Below are 12,798 nucleotides of genomic sequence, written 5' to 3'. Positions count from 1 at the left end.
AACCTCGGATACAATGAAAAAGAAAAAAATACGCCAAGTCTTAAGCGGCGGCAGCGACATCCGCGGGGTCGTCTGGCACGGTGATGACCTCGGGACCTTCAGCCGGCACGGGCTCGGGGTCGGGGGCAGGGGCCTCGGGTGCCGCCTTCGGGACGCCGTCCGTCTCGGCCACCCTCGTCGAAGGCTCGGCGGGATCTTGTTCATACAATCCTGCCTCGGAGGTCAAAATGGCAGGAAGGTCTTCCGTGTCGGACCCGTAGCCCAGGTTCATCCTCGGACGGACCGTCGAAAGGTCGAACTGGGGACAGAACTGGGCCATCTGCTGCCGGAAGTTCTCGAAACCCCGGAGAAACCCGTCGACCGTCTCCTCCTCTAACATGTCGCGGAACTCTTCCGACTCCTTGAAGAGTTCCACGGCATGTTCAGCTCGCTCGAGTGCCCTCCTCTCTCGGACCTCAAGCTGCTCGATTCGGAGGCGGGAAACCCCGTCCTCATATTTGAGGCCCGCGACTTCTGATTGGACCTCCCTCAGGCGCGCCTCTGAGGCGCGCAGAGCCGACCTGGTCAAGGCGTGGGCGGCTCTTTCCTCCTCGAGCGCCTCCGCCATAGCAAGGCGCCCGACCTCGGTGGCCTCTCGCCGAGTCTCGGCCTCGGCCAACGCCGCCTCCAGCTCGGCGATTCTTTTCTTAGCCGGCTCCAACTGCCGGCTGACCCGCCGGGTCTCTTCCTGACATCCCTGGGCGATGAACACCAGGGTGTCGAGCTCGTGAACATGCTGTAGAGAAAGAGACAAAATGATCGTGAGTTAAAAACATATGGATTCGCTAATAACTTTAAGGAAATTGAGAAAAGGACTTACCCGGGCGGTGTTGCAGTAGGTACTGTCAACGACCTCTTCCAGCGAAATGTTCCGGAACTCGGCCCGGTTCGCCGGAAGCATCGCACGCCGGAACACGGCGCGTGCGACCTCAGCATCATGAATAGCTGAACTCCCCTCGGGGATAGGAGAGTCCAGCTCATCCGACTCCTCTTGAAAGTACCTTGAGGAGCTCGGCACGTCCGGCCTCGGGATCTCGGGGCCGCTTGCTTCAGGGCCCCTGGTCGGCTCGGGCCCCGAGTGCTGTGAGGAACCCGAAGCCGGGCCCTCCCGCTGGGCAATGGGGGCAAGGCAAGGAGGGGCCGCTGGGCCCGCGTTGCTGACGACCCGCGCCCGCCTTGGGTCGGCTGTGGAGGCCCCCGCCTCGGGGCCACTCGTCCCGGCCGACGTGGAAGCGCCGGCCGACCTCGCCTTCTTCCGAGGCTGGGGCATAGCTCCCCCGGCCTCGGCCTCACGCCTCCTCAGGCGGGAGAAGAGGGACACGTTGCTGGTTGGCATGTGAGGGATGTCTGAAATCAAAAATTTTCCAAGTGTTAGACCAATATAAACGAAAAGAAAAGACAAACAAGAAGGTAATGCAACTGCTCTTACCCTCGGGGCGCGCCGAGCTCAGACCCACGCTCGCCAGGGCGTCCTCCCGTAGGAGCTCGGTCAGGTCGTAGCCCTTCCCGAGGGCTCGTAAAGAGTCCAGGACCCTCAGCTCCCTCCCCGAGGGCTCGGAGAGCTTGTTGAGGGCCTTCAACCGAGGGTGTCCCCACTTCGGATTGAACCCCCACGGCGCCTCGGACGCCAAGAAGAAAATTTCCCCTTCCACTCATGAATAGAGGAAGGGCCCCGTGAAAGAGCGACATACCACCTCGGAAGGCAAAGTATAGCCACTCCGCGTCCGCCGGGTTCTTCTTTAATAAGAAACACCGACGGAAGACGCTCACGGTAATCGGGATCCCATGCCCGAGACACAGGGAGAGGAACCCGATGATGGTTCTCCACGAGTTCGGAGCAAGCTGTGCTAGGACGAGTTGGTACTCGACCAGCAAGCTGTTCACGAACTCGTGAACGGGGAACCGCAGGCCGGCCCAGAGGGTCTCGCGGTGAACCGTGATCCGACCTGGGGGTGGCCGCGTCACCCTATCTTCCGGCCCCGCAGTTTCGAGGCGGAACCTGGGCTGGAAGAAAAATCGGGAGCGGATTAATTCCAACTATTCCCCCGACAGACTTGACCCAACCTCCTCAGGACCGAGACCCATTTTTACAGAAGAGCGAAATGAGATTGAAAATGGAGGATGAAAACTGGGGAAGGAAAAGGAAGAGGAACCCTAGCAGTTGCAGGGTAGGGACCTACTGGACATCGCCGGAAATCGCTCCGGGCACCGACGGCAGGAGTTGGACAGGGAATAGAGCAAGAAGGAGGATAGCAAAAATAAGAGGCAGCCAAATAAAACCTTTAGGGCAAACTCGAGGGGTTTATATAGGCCCCCCTGACCGCCCAGATCGGCAGGGTCGGTTCCCATCCCCCGGCCGGATTGCGCCACGTGTCGACCTTGGAGGCCGAGGCACCGTATTCACTCCGGATCAATAAATCGGGTACGAAATCGAAATGTTGTCCCATCGGATCTCGAAGCCTCATCATGGGCCCGCAGAATCGAATCGCCTTGAAGAACGAGCGGACGGCACCCCCGCTCCCCTCATTTAATAAGGCCCTGGGGCACGTGGAGCCCCGATGTAGCCTCCAACTCGCCAGATCCATGATCCGGTAACACGAGATCGGAAACGTCCGACCTCAGATCATGCCGCGTGTCCATTTTAAAACACAAAACGGCACACTCATTGATGAACGGGGAGCTTCGACCACAGGATCAAGGCGCCGCCTCGCCGAGCTCGAGGACCCTCATCATGGGTCCGCCGCACGAAGCGACCTCGGTGATCCAAGAGGCGCCACCCCCGTTACAGCCGCCTCGAAAAACGTAAGGATACAAGCCTCATCATAAGTTCACTGAATAAAGCAACCTCGAGGCACCAAAGGGCGCAAGTTTCACCATAAAAACTCCGACAAACACAAGGGCGCGGACGAGATTCGCCCAACTTTAATGATAGACTTTACTTCCCACGTCCGAGCCCGCAAGCCGCTCGAACTCGGAAGTCGGGGGTAGTGTTGGGGGAATAAGACTTTTCCCCCCCAATGACACGAATGCCCCCGAGAAGCCGCACAATCGCCGACCCTGGACAGCCGAAGTCGGCGTCCGACCTCGGAACGCCCGACCTCAAGACATCCGACCTCGAGACCTCCGACCTAGGAAAACCCTGATGTTCAAAGTCTACCTTTATCAGCCACCTACTACGGCCATGCCCCTCTGAGGTCTGGCCGAGGACCATACTCTGACGCCCCCCCCCCCCCGGCATTTATTGCGCATGGCTACTGTAAACCTCCAGTTCACTCAACAATTAATGCGGATCTCCGGCTTACTCCACAATTAATGCGGATCTCCGGCTTACTCCACATTTAATGCGCATGGCTCCTGTCATCTACGGACTCTCAGCTCTCCACGGCAAGTTAGCCCAGCAGAGTCTAGTCAACCATGATAAGTCTCTGATCTCGGCCATACCTCCGACACCAATGCAATAATTCGTCTGGTAGCGTGCGAGCCCAGGTCGTACGACGACTTCACCGCCGACATCAACGCAATGATTCACCTGATCGTGCGCCGACCTGAACAACATGCCGAGCCGTACTACGGCCTCGCCCCGTTACATCACAGGTAAACCGACCCCCGCCTATAAAAGGGAACCTTGGCCCCTCAGGTGGGGGGGTTGGGTAAAATTACGCACCCTACAAACACTATTCTTCTCCTCTCTACACTATTTGCCCCCTCCCTGACTTGAGCGTCGGAGGGCCGGCGCCGGAAAACCCGGCCACCGGCTTGTCTGCAGGCACCCCAGACGGAGGACGCCGCCCGCCGACGGATCGCTGCCCCGCTGTGAGGACCTGCTGCTCCCTCTCTCCGACCACCCCAGACGGAGGACGCCGCCCGCCGACTGGTCGCCGCCCCGCCGTGGTGACCTCCCGCTGCTCCCTCTCCTCGACCGAAGATTGCCCCCGGGTCCAATTTCCAGCAACAGATCCTTTTTAATAGAAAGATGGATATTTCTTGCTCATTATCAGACAATCACGTATTTACAAATCTCATGTGGGGCTAATAGTATTCAGGCCCATTTCTAGCCCTAACTATAGAGCTATTGCTCTTCCAAGGAAGATTAAGAAATGTATCAAAAGCAAACATTATAAAAACGCATAATGGAAATTCTCTAAGTGCTAAAGCTTGCCCTATAATCTAGGAAGAATAGTAAAGAGAAGGCTAGTTAATATATCCTTGGTCGCTGAAAAAGCCCAGAGGCTTTGAGGTTTGATGTTTTATGTTATATTTGTGTAAGTCAAATGTCCAAGCAAAAGAGATTTAGCCCTCAACTTGAAAATAAAGTTGCATTGAACTGAGAAGCTAGAGGTATTAGGATATAGCGGCTTTTTTTCTTTTTGATTGCGTTTGTCCCAGTGTTCAGAAACAGTGATTTGATTCGCTTTATGAGGTGTACTCACAATTTAGTGCAAGTAGGAAGGAGTTATTGTCTCCTTCTTTGAGCCATTTCACCTTTGAGCACTCCCTCCAATAAATCTCTTCATCCACATAAATTTTGCTGAGATCTGCTTTAACCTTCCTTCTAGCTTCCATTTCACTGTTTAAGTGGATGGTGGATTTCCGTTTAATATCTAAATCCTAAATGAGGCAAAGGAGATCATTCTCTAATTATATTTGTGTGTTTTAATGCAACGGCTCTAATTTTTAAGAGCTTCTCTGGTGCTCCTAAGTTTTATGACGAGCACTTGCAGGATTATCCATGGTCTCAGTAGACTTCTGAGTATTAGTCATGACTTCAGCGACGCTTTCGCGAACCATTATTTTTCAAATCTAAATATCTTATTTGATAGTTTATTTTCATCAAAGGTAAGTTGCAGTGGAGCATGATCCGAGCAAGGGTTGGGAAGTGCTTTTCTTGATATGATAATGGATTCAAAGTGTCTTTCTTGGTAGAGAGAGCATTGATCTAACTTTGCCACAGCTGGTTTACTCTATGTAAAATCTCTACCTTGAAAGGTAACTCCACCGACTGCAGCCTTCTTATGCAGAAAATGAAGGCTATGGAAATTAAGCTTAATTGAGGATTACCTTTTCTGTCGTTCAACATGATAGCAGCAATAAGATCGCCTCTAATAATCCAAGGTTCTAGCATATTTCCTTCTCAAATCTATCACTCGGACCATTTAAGTTAGTAGAAATGGCTTGACCTGAACTATCAAAATCTGTGAATTCTAGCTGACAAAGATGATCAAGAATTTACACCCCTTCCTCAAATGAACAAAAACTATCAAAGTGAGGGTCTGACAATTTTATTTCCTGTAAACCGAGCATGCTGCAGTCTCTCACAGTTTTCCTTTTCACTGGATCATTCAGATATCTAATATTCCAAGTTAATAATAATGCCATTATATTGAATGCACCAGTTCATACAAAAAGAGTTGTTGCAGACTAGAGAGGTAAGTTTAATTGATAACATCAGAATCCAGTTAGAACCTTACTATTAGAATCAACACACATACACTGATCCTAAGTGTACAAAAACCATAAGGAGATATTCCTATGTAGGCATCCATAGGACGAACTTAAAAACAATGTTCGCCATGGAGGGGAGTTAAGCCTTCGTCTCTTTAGCTGCTTCATCCAAGCTACTCGAAAGCTATAGCTTCTTCCTTCTCTAGCTTTTCAGTGAGGCACTTCTGCACAGGGGGCACCTCCATTTCTCTATGCTTCAGCACAAATTTAGAGGGCTTGCATCCTACGAAGAAGAGGGTAATGTGGTTTCTGGCCTTGGACTCAACTTTTGCATGTGCCGAAGCTGAAAATTAGTATATGTAATATAATCTAGAGAGTGAAGTGGTACACAAATTCCCTTGTCTTCAGCTTTCTTTTGTTCCTCTTTTGCGTCCATTATCACATTGAAACCATCTGATTAAAGTCTCTTTGGTGATTGACCAGTCGATATAGATACATTCCGACACAAAAAGGTATCATGTTGGGGGTTTGTGTTGGATCTTTTGCACGAAAGAATGATTGATCTTCTTTCACGATATCGACCATTGGTTCATACCCTGCATAGATCTCAAAACACTCTACACTCTTTTATTCATCCATCTGCATGGATCTTGAAGCAACCATTGTGTGATCCAATGGTGCGAAGGAAGGGGAATTGTTCTTTCACGCGAATGTTACAATCCCCATCCTCATGTTGGTAGAGATAGGTGGCTTATTTTCTGTAGCATGCATATTCCGAAAGAGTTGATATTCGAAAGAATTATGTTACATTGAATAAACATAAAAACGATAGCAAGCAATTCTCCTAGAAATTAAGGCATGAGCACTATAATATCATGACTTCAAGTACTTTTTAATTTCTTCACTTTTCCTTCTGAGCAATACGTTTTTCTTTTTTTTTTAACTGTGATGTTTATTTGAAAAAATCCATTATTTCTAGCTAATAGTCATTGTAAACAGAGATTTTCACCACCTACTACCCCAGAAAAGGGTTTTGTTGAGAGATGTACATGGTTATGTGTTCATTAATGCAATGATCCCAGAGATGTGTTCCATAAAGTACTTGATTAACCTCTGTTGTGCTATCTTCTCTATACCAGCAAATCTACTAGGCTTAACTAATACACCAGAGAGAAGTTCACATACAAATACCAGTTTAGCATCATCACTTGATCATATATTAAAGAAGGTAATTTTTTTATAAAGCTTTTACTCAAGAAATCCAATATAGGTCAGTAAGTATGGACACATATATTATTACTGAAATCAATCACTCTTTTACAATAGCCGAATTGATTAGTCCATTGATTCAAAATTTGGAGCATACCAACCCAAATCTTCCATGATTCTACTCATCCTTTCCTTCTGTCCTTTGGAGTCACCAAAAGCTGTTGTGAATGGGTATATATATGTGACTTTTGTGGCCATAGATCTGTAGGCAACAACATCTGCTTTAACCAAAAATTCCATCACATCACGTCCAAATCCTCCATCAACCTCGGCCTGCAAATAGTGGCCTGATAATTGCACAATAATGGTAAGCTTGTTTCTTATTTATTACAAATGAAATCCATCTACCTTTTAACATCATTACACACCAAGCAATGTTCACCAGCAAAAAAAAAAAAAAAAGGATTCCCTGTGCTATGCATAAGCAGTTAACTTCGAAATCTTAAAAATGTAGTAGATCCGGGAATGAGGAAGAAGATAGTCAGGTAGAGGATATCATGCAATCAATATCATGACGCAATAAATATCGTAGTCATTTAATTTGTTATCCTTCAATGAAAACTAAACTACATATAGCTATTGCAAAATAACAATAAGAAATAACCAAGCATGGAACTTTCCTTGGAGACCTAAGCATGTAGCTTTCCTGAACCTCTCATACGAACACATATCAAACTTCTTTCTAATTCTATATATAAGCAAACAGAACCTGTAATTTGTCTCAACTTACTTGGGTCCAACTGTTACATGATTCATTCATTATAACAAACATGATAAGATAATAAGATAATAAGATTGTTGACCAGGCAAAGATGTTGAAACATAAATACAGAAATAAGTAAGATGAACATTAATGTGGCAACAATAATATTTTCAACAGTGGTCCTCCAAGATTCTAAATTGACCTATTTTATACTTATTCATAACATGCCATATGGTCAAATGTGTGCCTAACACCTGATCACTATAAACCCTTTGATGTAGTCTTCAGTATAATGCAAGATCAAATTCTGAAAATGATCTTCTAACCAACATAAAAAGCTTGTTTTCATATCCTCAATTCACGAACCATACAGACACCACTGGTAGTACAGAAAAACCAATGAATTAGCTAGTTACTTGGAATGTTTTGTTCTGCTGTCATGGACGCAAAGTTAGTTTTACTGGTCTGCGAAAAGTTTCTATCATAGAAAAACACAATCTTCATTTGATCTTTACTAAATTACCATTGGGAGTTTTCTCATCAACCTTGATCTCTGCATTCCTCTGTGTTTTCAGGATCGCATCTCGCAATTTCTGGAGCAAAACGGAGATGCAATATGTCGAAAGCTTTAAAACCCACAACACTCAATTTTCATAACTCACAGCATGCAAAAGAACTCAAACTTCTTCACCTGAACAGCACTCTCCGAGGAATTCTCAGGAATCACCCATGGGAAACCAAAAGATGATGACTTTGGATTCGTCGACAGACAACCAGGATTTGTGGATGGACATGGCCTAATTTTCCTGCATTAAGACACTAACTTCAGATAGATATCTTCCCAAAACTAATAAAAAAAAAGTTTCTGGTATGAGACAGTTTGGAAAAAAAGTAGAAGCTCTTGGTGGGGTTACCCATTCTCCAATCCAAGCTGCAAATTCTGAGATTGGGAGTAGGGAGTGGTGGAGGGGAGTAGAGAAGGCTGGGAACTGGGAGAAGGGATGGCTAGAGTGGCAATGGGTGAGCTTAATGTCATGGCAAGGGTGAGGGGAGCCAGAGAAGATAGAAGGAACCCTTTGATGGTTGAATTCTGGAAACTAGCCGTTGGAGTCTGATGCTTGGGGACAGTGTTGGAGGAACATGAAGAGAAGAGAATTTTAGTGATTGACATCCCTATGTTTTCTTTCTCCTTCCTCCTCCCTCTTTCTCCTGACTTATCCACTACTGGATGATGCTGAAACAAAATCTGTGTCCATTATTTGGACATGGGTCACGTTCACTCTCTATGTTGAAAAGGTCAAAGGCATCACCCAAAAACTGATATATACACTCGGAAAGTCTGATACTGTTCTCTCTCTCTCTCTCTACTAACTCATTTATACTTATATTACATATAAGGAGTGCAGCTACAGGTTACATTGGTGTTCTCTCTCTCTCTCTCTCTCTACTAACTCATTTATACTTATATTACATATAAGGAGTGCAGCTACAGGTTACATTGGTGCTCTCTCTCTCTCTCTCTCCTGCTCTAGGTTGCATTGGTGTTTAATGGTGCACCAATAGAATAATCATTCCAGCACTAAGCAAGTGCTAGTGAAATGCACAATGCCCACCAAAAAAAGTGCAATGATATCTAGTACAATCTAGGTCTAAGGAGGGAGCTAATTTTTTGCTATAGATCCACACCTAATGCATGCATTGAAAAAGTTAAGTGTGCATAGCCGTGGAAATTGCAGGCGAACTTGTATTAGTTATGGAGTTTCGATTTCGAGGCAGATGTAAAATGCACCAATGTGTATCAGAAGAAGCATACCATGTAAATTTGATGTATCCATGTTCACCTTTCGAAAATTTTACATAGGATCATTGAAAGGAGTGTAGTTGTTAGAGAATAAAGTGTACTTGTAATGGAACCACAATCTTGGATATACTAGGGCAAATATTGGCAAATTGGCTTTTCACCCTATGGTCTGGTTTGTCTTGTAAAGTAGGCAATGTATCTAAATGAATAGCTAATTTGATAAAGGTAACAAATTTAATAGTTGAAAGAGTTATAAGGAATTACATGTTAAAAAAAATTCGGATCAACTATTTCCTGCTTCAATTGCTGTTGTAATTTATCTAAGGGAAGGCAGCACGGACACAAGAAAAAAAATAGGTCGGTCGATTGCATCTTTCCACTTGTCCCCTGTTTGTAAAATGGAATTATTCATATGCAAAAGCACCTTGAACAAATTACTGAATGCATAAGATTCATTCATCATCTGCAAGTTTTTAGGATGTAGTAGGTAATATCCCACTTCAGACAAAGTGGAGATGACCAAATGACTCAGCATGCTTCTTTCTCTACTTCTTAACACATAAATCTGACATTAAACTTGCATGGCCTCCCACTCCAAATAGGCCTTCAGGACAATTCAAACAATCAAAATCAGATTTCCTTTTTGCCACTCGCAGGTAGGGATGAACTCATCTTCCAAACTCATAGACAGCCCAAAAGGCTTCCTATAATCAGAATCTAATCAGGGCTGCCGATAAATAAAATTTAGTCTTCGATATTGAACATCTCATCATGGGCAGATAATTTGACTATGAGCAAATTTGGTATCACCAAAGGAACAAAGCACCAATCGATGAAGCTTCAGATATCCCAAGTAACAGATTCCTACACCAATCAACACCAATGGAACAAACAGCCAAACCAATAGATAAGCTTCAAACACGAACAAGATACCGAGCCTTAAAAGCTCATGGTATGACCATGCCGATTTCCTCATCATGGTTAACTGAATAAATTATGTGCACAACAATTAGCATAACCAGCAAGCCTTATGCCATTCATTTGGGGTTGGCTCCACTGATCATTCTTCAACACTTTTTCTTTTGGGCTGGGGGGTTGAGTTTGGGGTGGTTTGGCCCACAAAGTATGCAACCCTGAATAAATTGCCATAGTAGATCCCTGACCTATTCAATATATCCACATTAATGGAACCACTCCCTCAACTGAAGCCACCTTTGCTCTTTCATCACAACAGGTCCATATCATTTCTCTCAATTCCCCATAATTTTGTTTGTGCCGATTCCTAAATTTCTCTATATTACTCTGTTGTTACTCATCAAGCTCATCTTTCTTGTCACTTACAAATCCACAAGGAAATAGATGGTTAGATTAGAACTTGTAAATAACATATGGCATATATCAAGCTGTAAAAGCTAGACTATTACTGCAAGTAAAGCTTTAACTACTTGTTCATGAACATGTAAAATTTGTGAAACGCAGTTGATGGGGGGTTGGAGGGAAGAATGAACTTTACCCATCCACCAAATAACCATGTTTTCTAACATTAAGAAAGAAACTTCAATTTTAGCCTACACATTACTTTGTTTCAGTTCAGATAATCCCCTTTACACTAATCTACTTGCATTATTTTAAATTCCCAAGCATGAAGAACATGTTAAAAATTGATCTAGTATCATCAGTCATCTCATGGATCCATAAACACAGCCCAAATATCTCAAGCATGAGATTGACAACTACTTCATCAACAAAAACTGTTTTGAGTTTCCCACTTCTCTTAAAAGATCTTGTCCATTCTTGGGTTACTAACCTCTTAATCTCTAATGGATCGACTACAAGGAGAGCTTAATATTTTAGGCTACTATTCTCTTCTAGGCCATACCATTGCAACCATTACTCTAATTTTTAATAAAACTCAAAAAATGATTGGCCAAGGCGGACCCAACGCACACCCATAAAGAATCGCAAGTACAATAGGGAGTGAGGGAACATCGTGCATGGCATGCATGGGGACTAATGAAGAAGACCTGGTCTAAGCTAGCTGCAGTTCTATTGGAAGACTTGGTCATCCAAGACCATTGCAGTTTTAATGAAAGAATTGATCCAGTCTGCTGGATAACGTTCACATTCTAACGTTCACATGCATGGAATAAGTCGAGTGTTTGTTAGCTATTATTTTGTTGTTTGTTAGCTATTATTTTGCATGCAGAGTCTTTATTCTAGGAAACTATGGTCGTAAGTTTAGGAGAGGTTGTTATCCATTGTCTATTTAAATTCTGCCGAATGCATGAATAAAGGCAAGCAAAATGTCTATCCAACTACTTGCGGTACATTCTCACCCGAAGAGAATACTATTACTTTCGCAATTGTAATTCAGCTTTGACTGGGACCTATTATTGGTATCAGAGCCGGGTTACAATGGCAACTAACAAGGAGAGGATCGAGAGATTAGAAGCAAGGCTTGGAGGACTTCAAGATGGCATCAACCGAATGGAGCTGGGAGTTGCTGACAAGCTACACCAACTTGAGGGGACCATCAACCGACTGTCTGAGGCTTTGTTTTCCAATTAAGGAAGGCTCCAGTAACATCAACAATGACCGAGATGGTCATTCTCGCACCAACAGGGAAGAAAATAGAGATGACACGGACGGAAGAAGGCAGATCTTCTCTTCAAAGATGGCCAAACCTGAGTTTCCAAGATACTCTGGCAATGACCCCACTGAGTGGTTCAACCGCGTAGAGCAATTATTTGAGTACCAAGGCTCTACTGAAGCACAAAAAGTCTCCTTGGCTTCGTTCCATCTGGAAGGCGAAGCCAACCAATGGTGGCAGTGGCTGCGCCGAGCATACAAGGAGGAAGGGCGAGTCGTGACCTGGACCATTTTTGAGGAAGAACTGTGGGCTTGATTCGGACCAACCGAATGTGAGGATTTTGATGAGGCACTTTCACAGGTCAAACAGATGGGCTCCTTGCGAGACTACCAGAAAGAGTTTGAGAGACTGGGCAACCGAGTGCATGGGTGGATGCAGAAGGCATTGGTGGGAACTTTCATGGGAGGTCTCAAGCCCGAAATAGCAGAAGGCATCCGGATGTTTAAGCCGAAATCATTGAAGGAGGCTATCAGCCTTGCCCGCATGCGAGACGACCAGCTCCTGCGCCAACGAAGATTTACACGGCCACCTCAACTCAGCCGACCGCAGCTGGACATTTCAACTCCAACGAGATCCACACCAGCATTCCCAGTGAAGCGCCTAACGTGGGAAGAAATGCAGAAAAGAAGAGCTCAAGGTCCTTGCTTTAATTGCAATGACAAGTTCACTGTGGGACACAGTGCAGAGGGCCGCAACTCTTACTACTTGAAGGAAGCACTAGTGCGGGCAACATTACGTGTGAAGAATTTACTGACGAGGTTGCAGAAGAGCCTATATCCGATATTCAGCCCGAACCAGAGATATCCTTGCATGCGTTGACTGGATGGTCCACCTCTAGAACAATGCGGGTTACGGCTAGAGTCGGGCATCATAAAGTGGTTGTGCTCATTGACA

At 45.4% G+C, this 12,798-nt stretch overlaps 1 protein-coding gene across 1 annotated transcript; it reads right to left on the bottom strand.

Annotated features, from left to right (window-relative positions):
- Positions 1-6,700: 6,700 nt before the first annotated feature.
- On the bottom strand, positions 6,701-8,667 carry LOC103697760 (thylakoid lumenal 17.9 kDa protein, chloroplastic). The gene is made up of 4 exons (XM_008779683.4): positions 8,368-8,667; positions 8,145-8,259; positions 7,977-8,046; positions 6,701-7,037 (listed from the first exon to the last, which is right to left on the bottom strand). The coding sequence occupies exons 1-4, from the start codon at positions 8,622-8,624 to the stop codon at positions 6,817-6,819; spliced, it is 663 nt and encodes a 220-aa protein (XP_008777905.3). The 5' UTR covers positions 8,625-8,667; the 3' UTR covers positions 6,701-6,816.
- Between the last annotated feature and the right edge of the window lie 4,131 nt (positions 8,668-12,798).

The sequence above is a fragment of the Phoenix dactylifera genome, chromosome 14, assembly GCF_009389715.1.
Source record: "Phoenix dactylifera cultivar Barhee BC4 chromosome 14, palm_55x_up_171113_PBpolish2nd_filt_p, whole genome shotgun sequence".
Lineage (NCBI taxonomy): Eukaryota > Viridiplantae > Streptophyta > Magnoliopsida > Arecales > Arecaceae > Phoenix > Phoenix dactylifera.
This window is presented reverse-complemented; position numbering and strand designations above follow the sequence as displayed.

Excerpts from the sequence above, each read along its gene's own strand:
- LOC103697760 (XM_008779683.4), bottom strand. The coding sequence starts at position 8,624 with ATGTCAATCACTAAAATTCTCTTCTCTTCATGTTCCTCCAACACTGTC. Across the intron at positions 8,260-8,367 it reads CAGCTTGGATTGGAGAATGG|GAAAATTAGGCCATGTCCAT; the intron begins GTAACCCCACCA and ends GTCTTAATGCAG. Across the intron at positions 8,047-8,144 it reads CCTCGGAGAGTGCTGTTCAG|AAATTGCGAGATGCGATCCT; the intron begins GTGAAGAAGTTT and ends GTTTTGCTCCAG.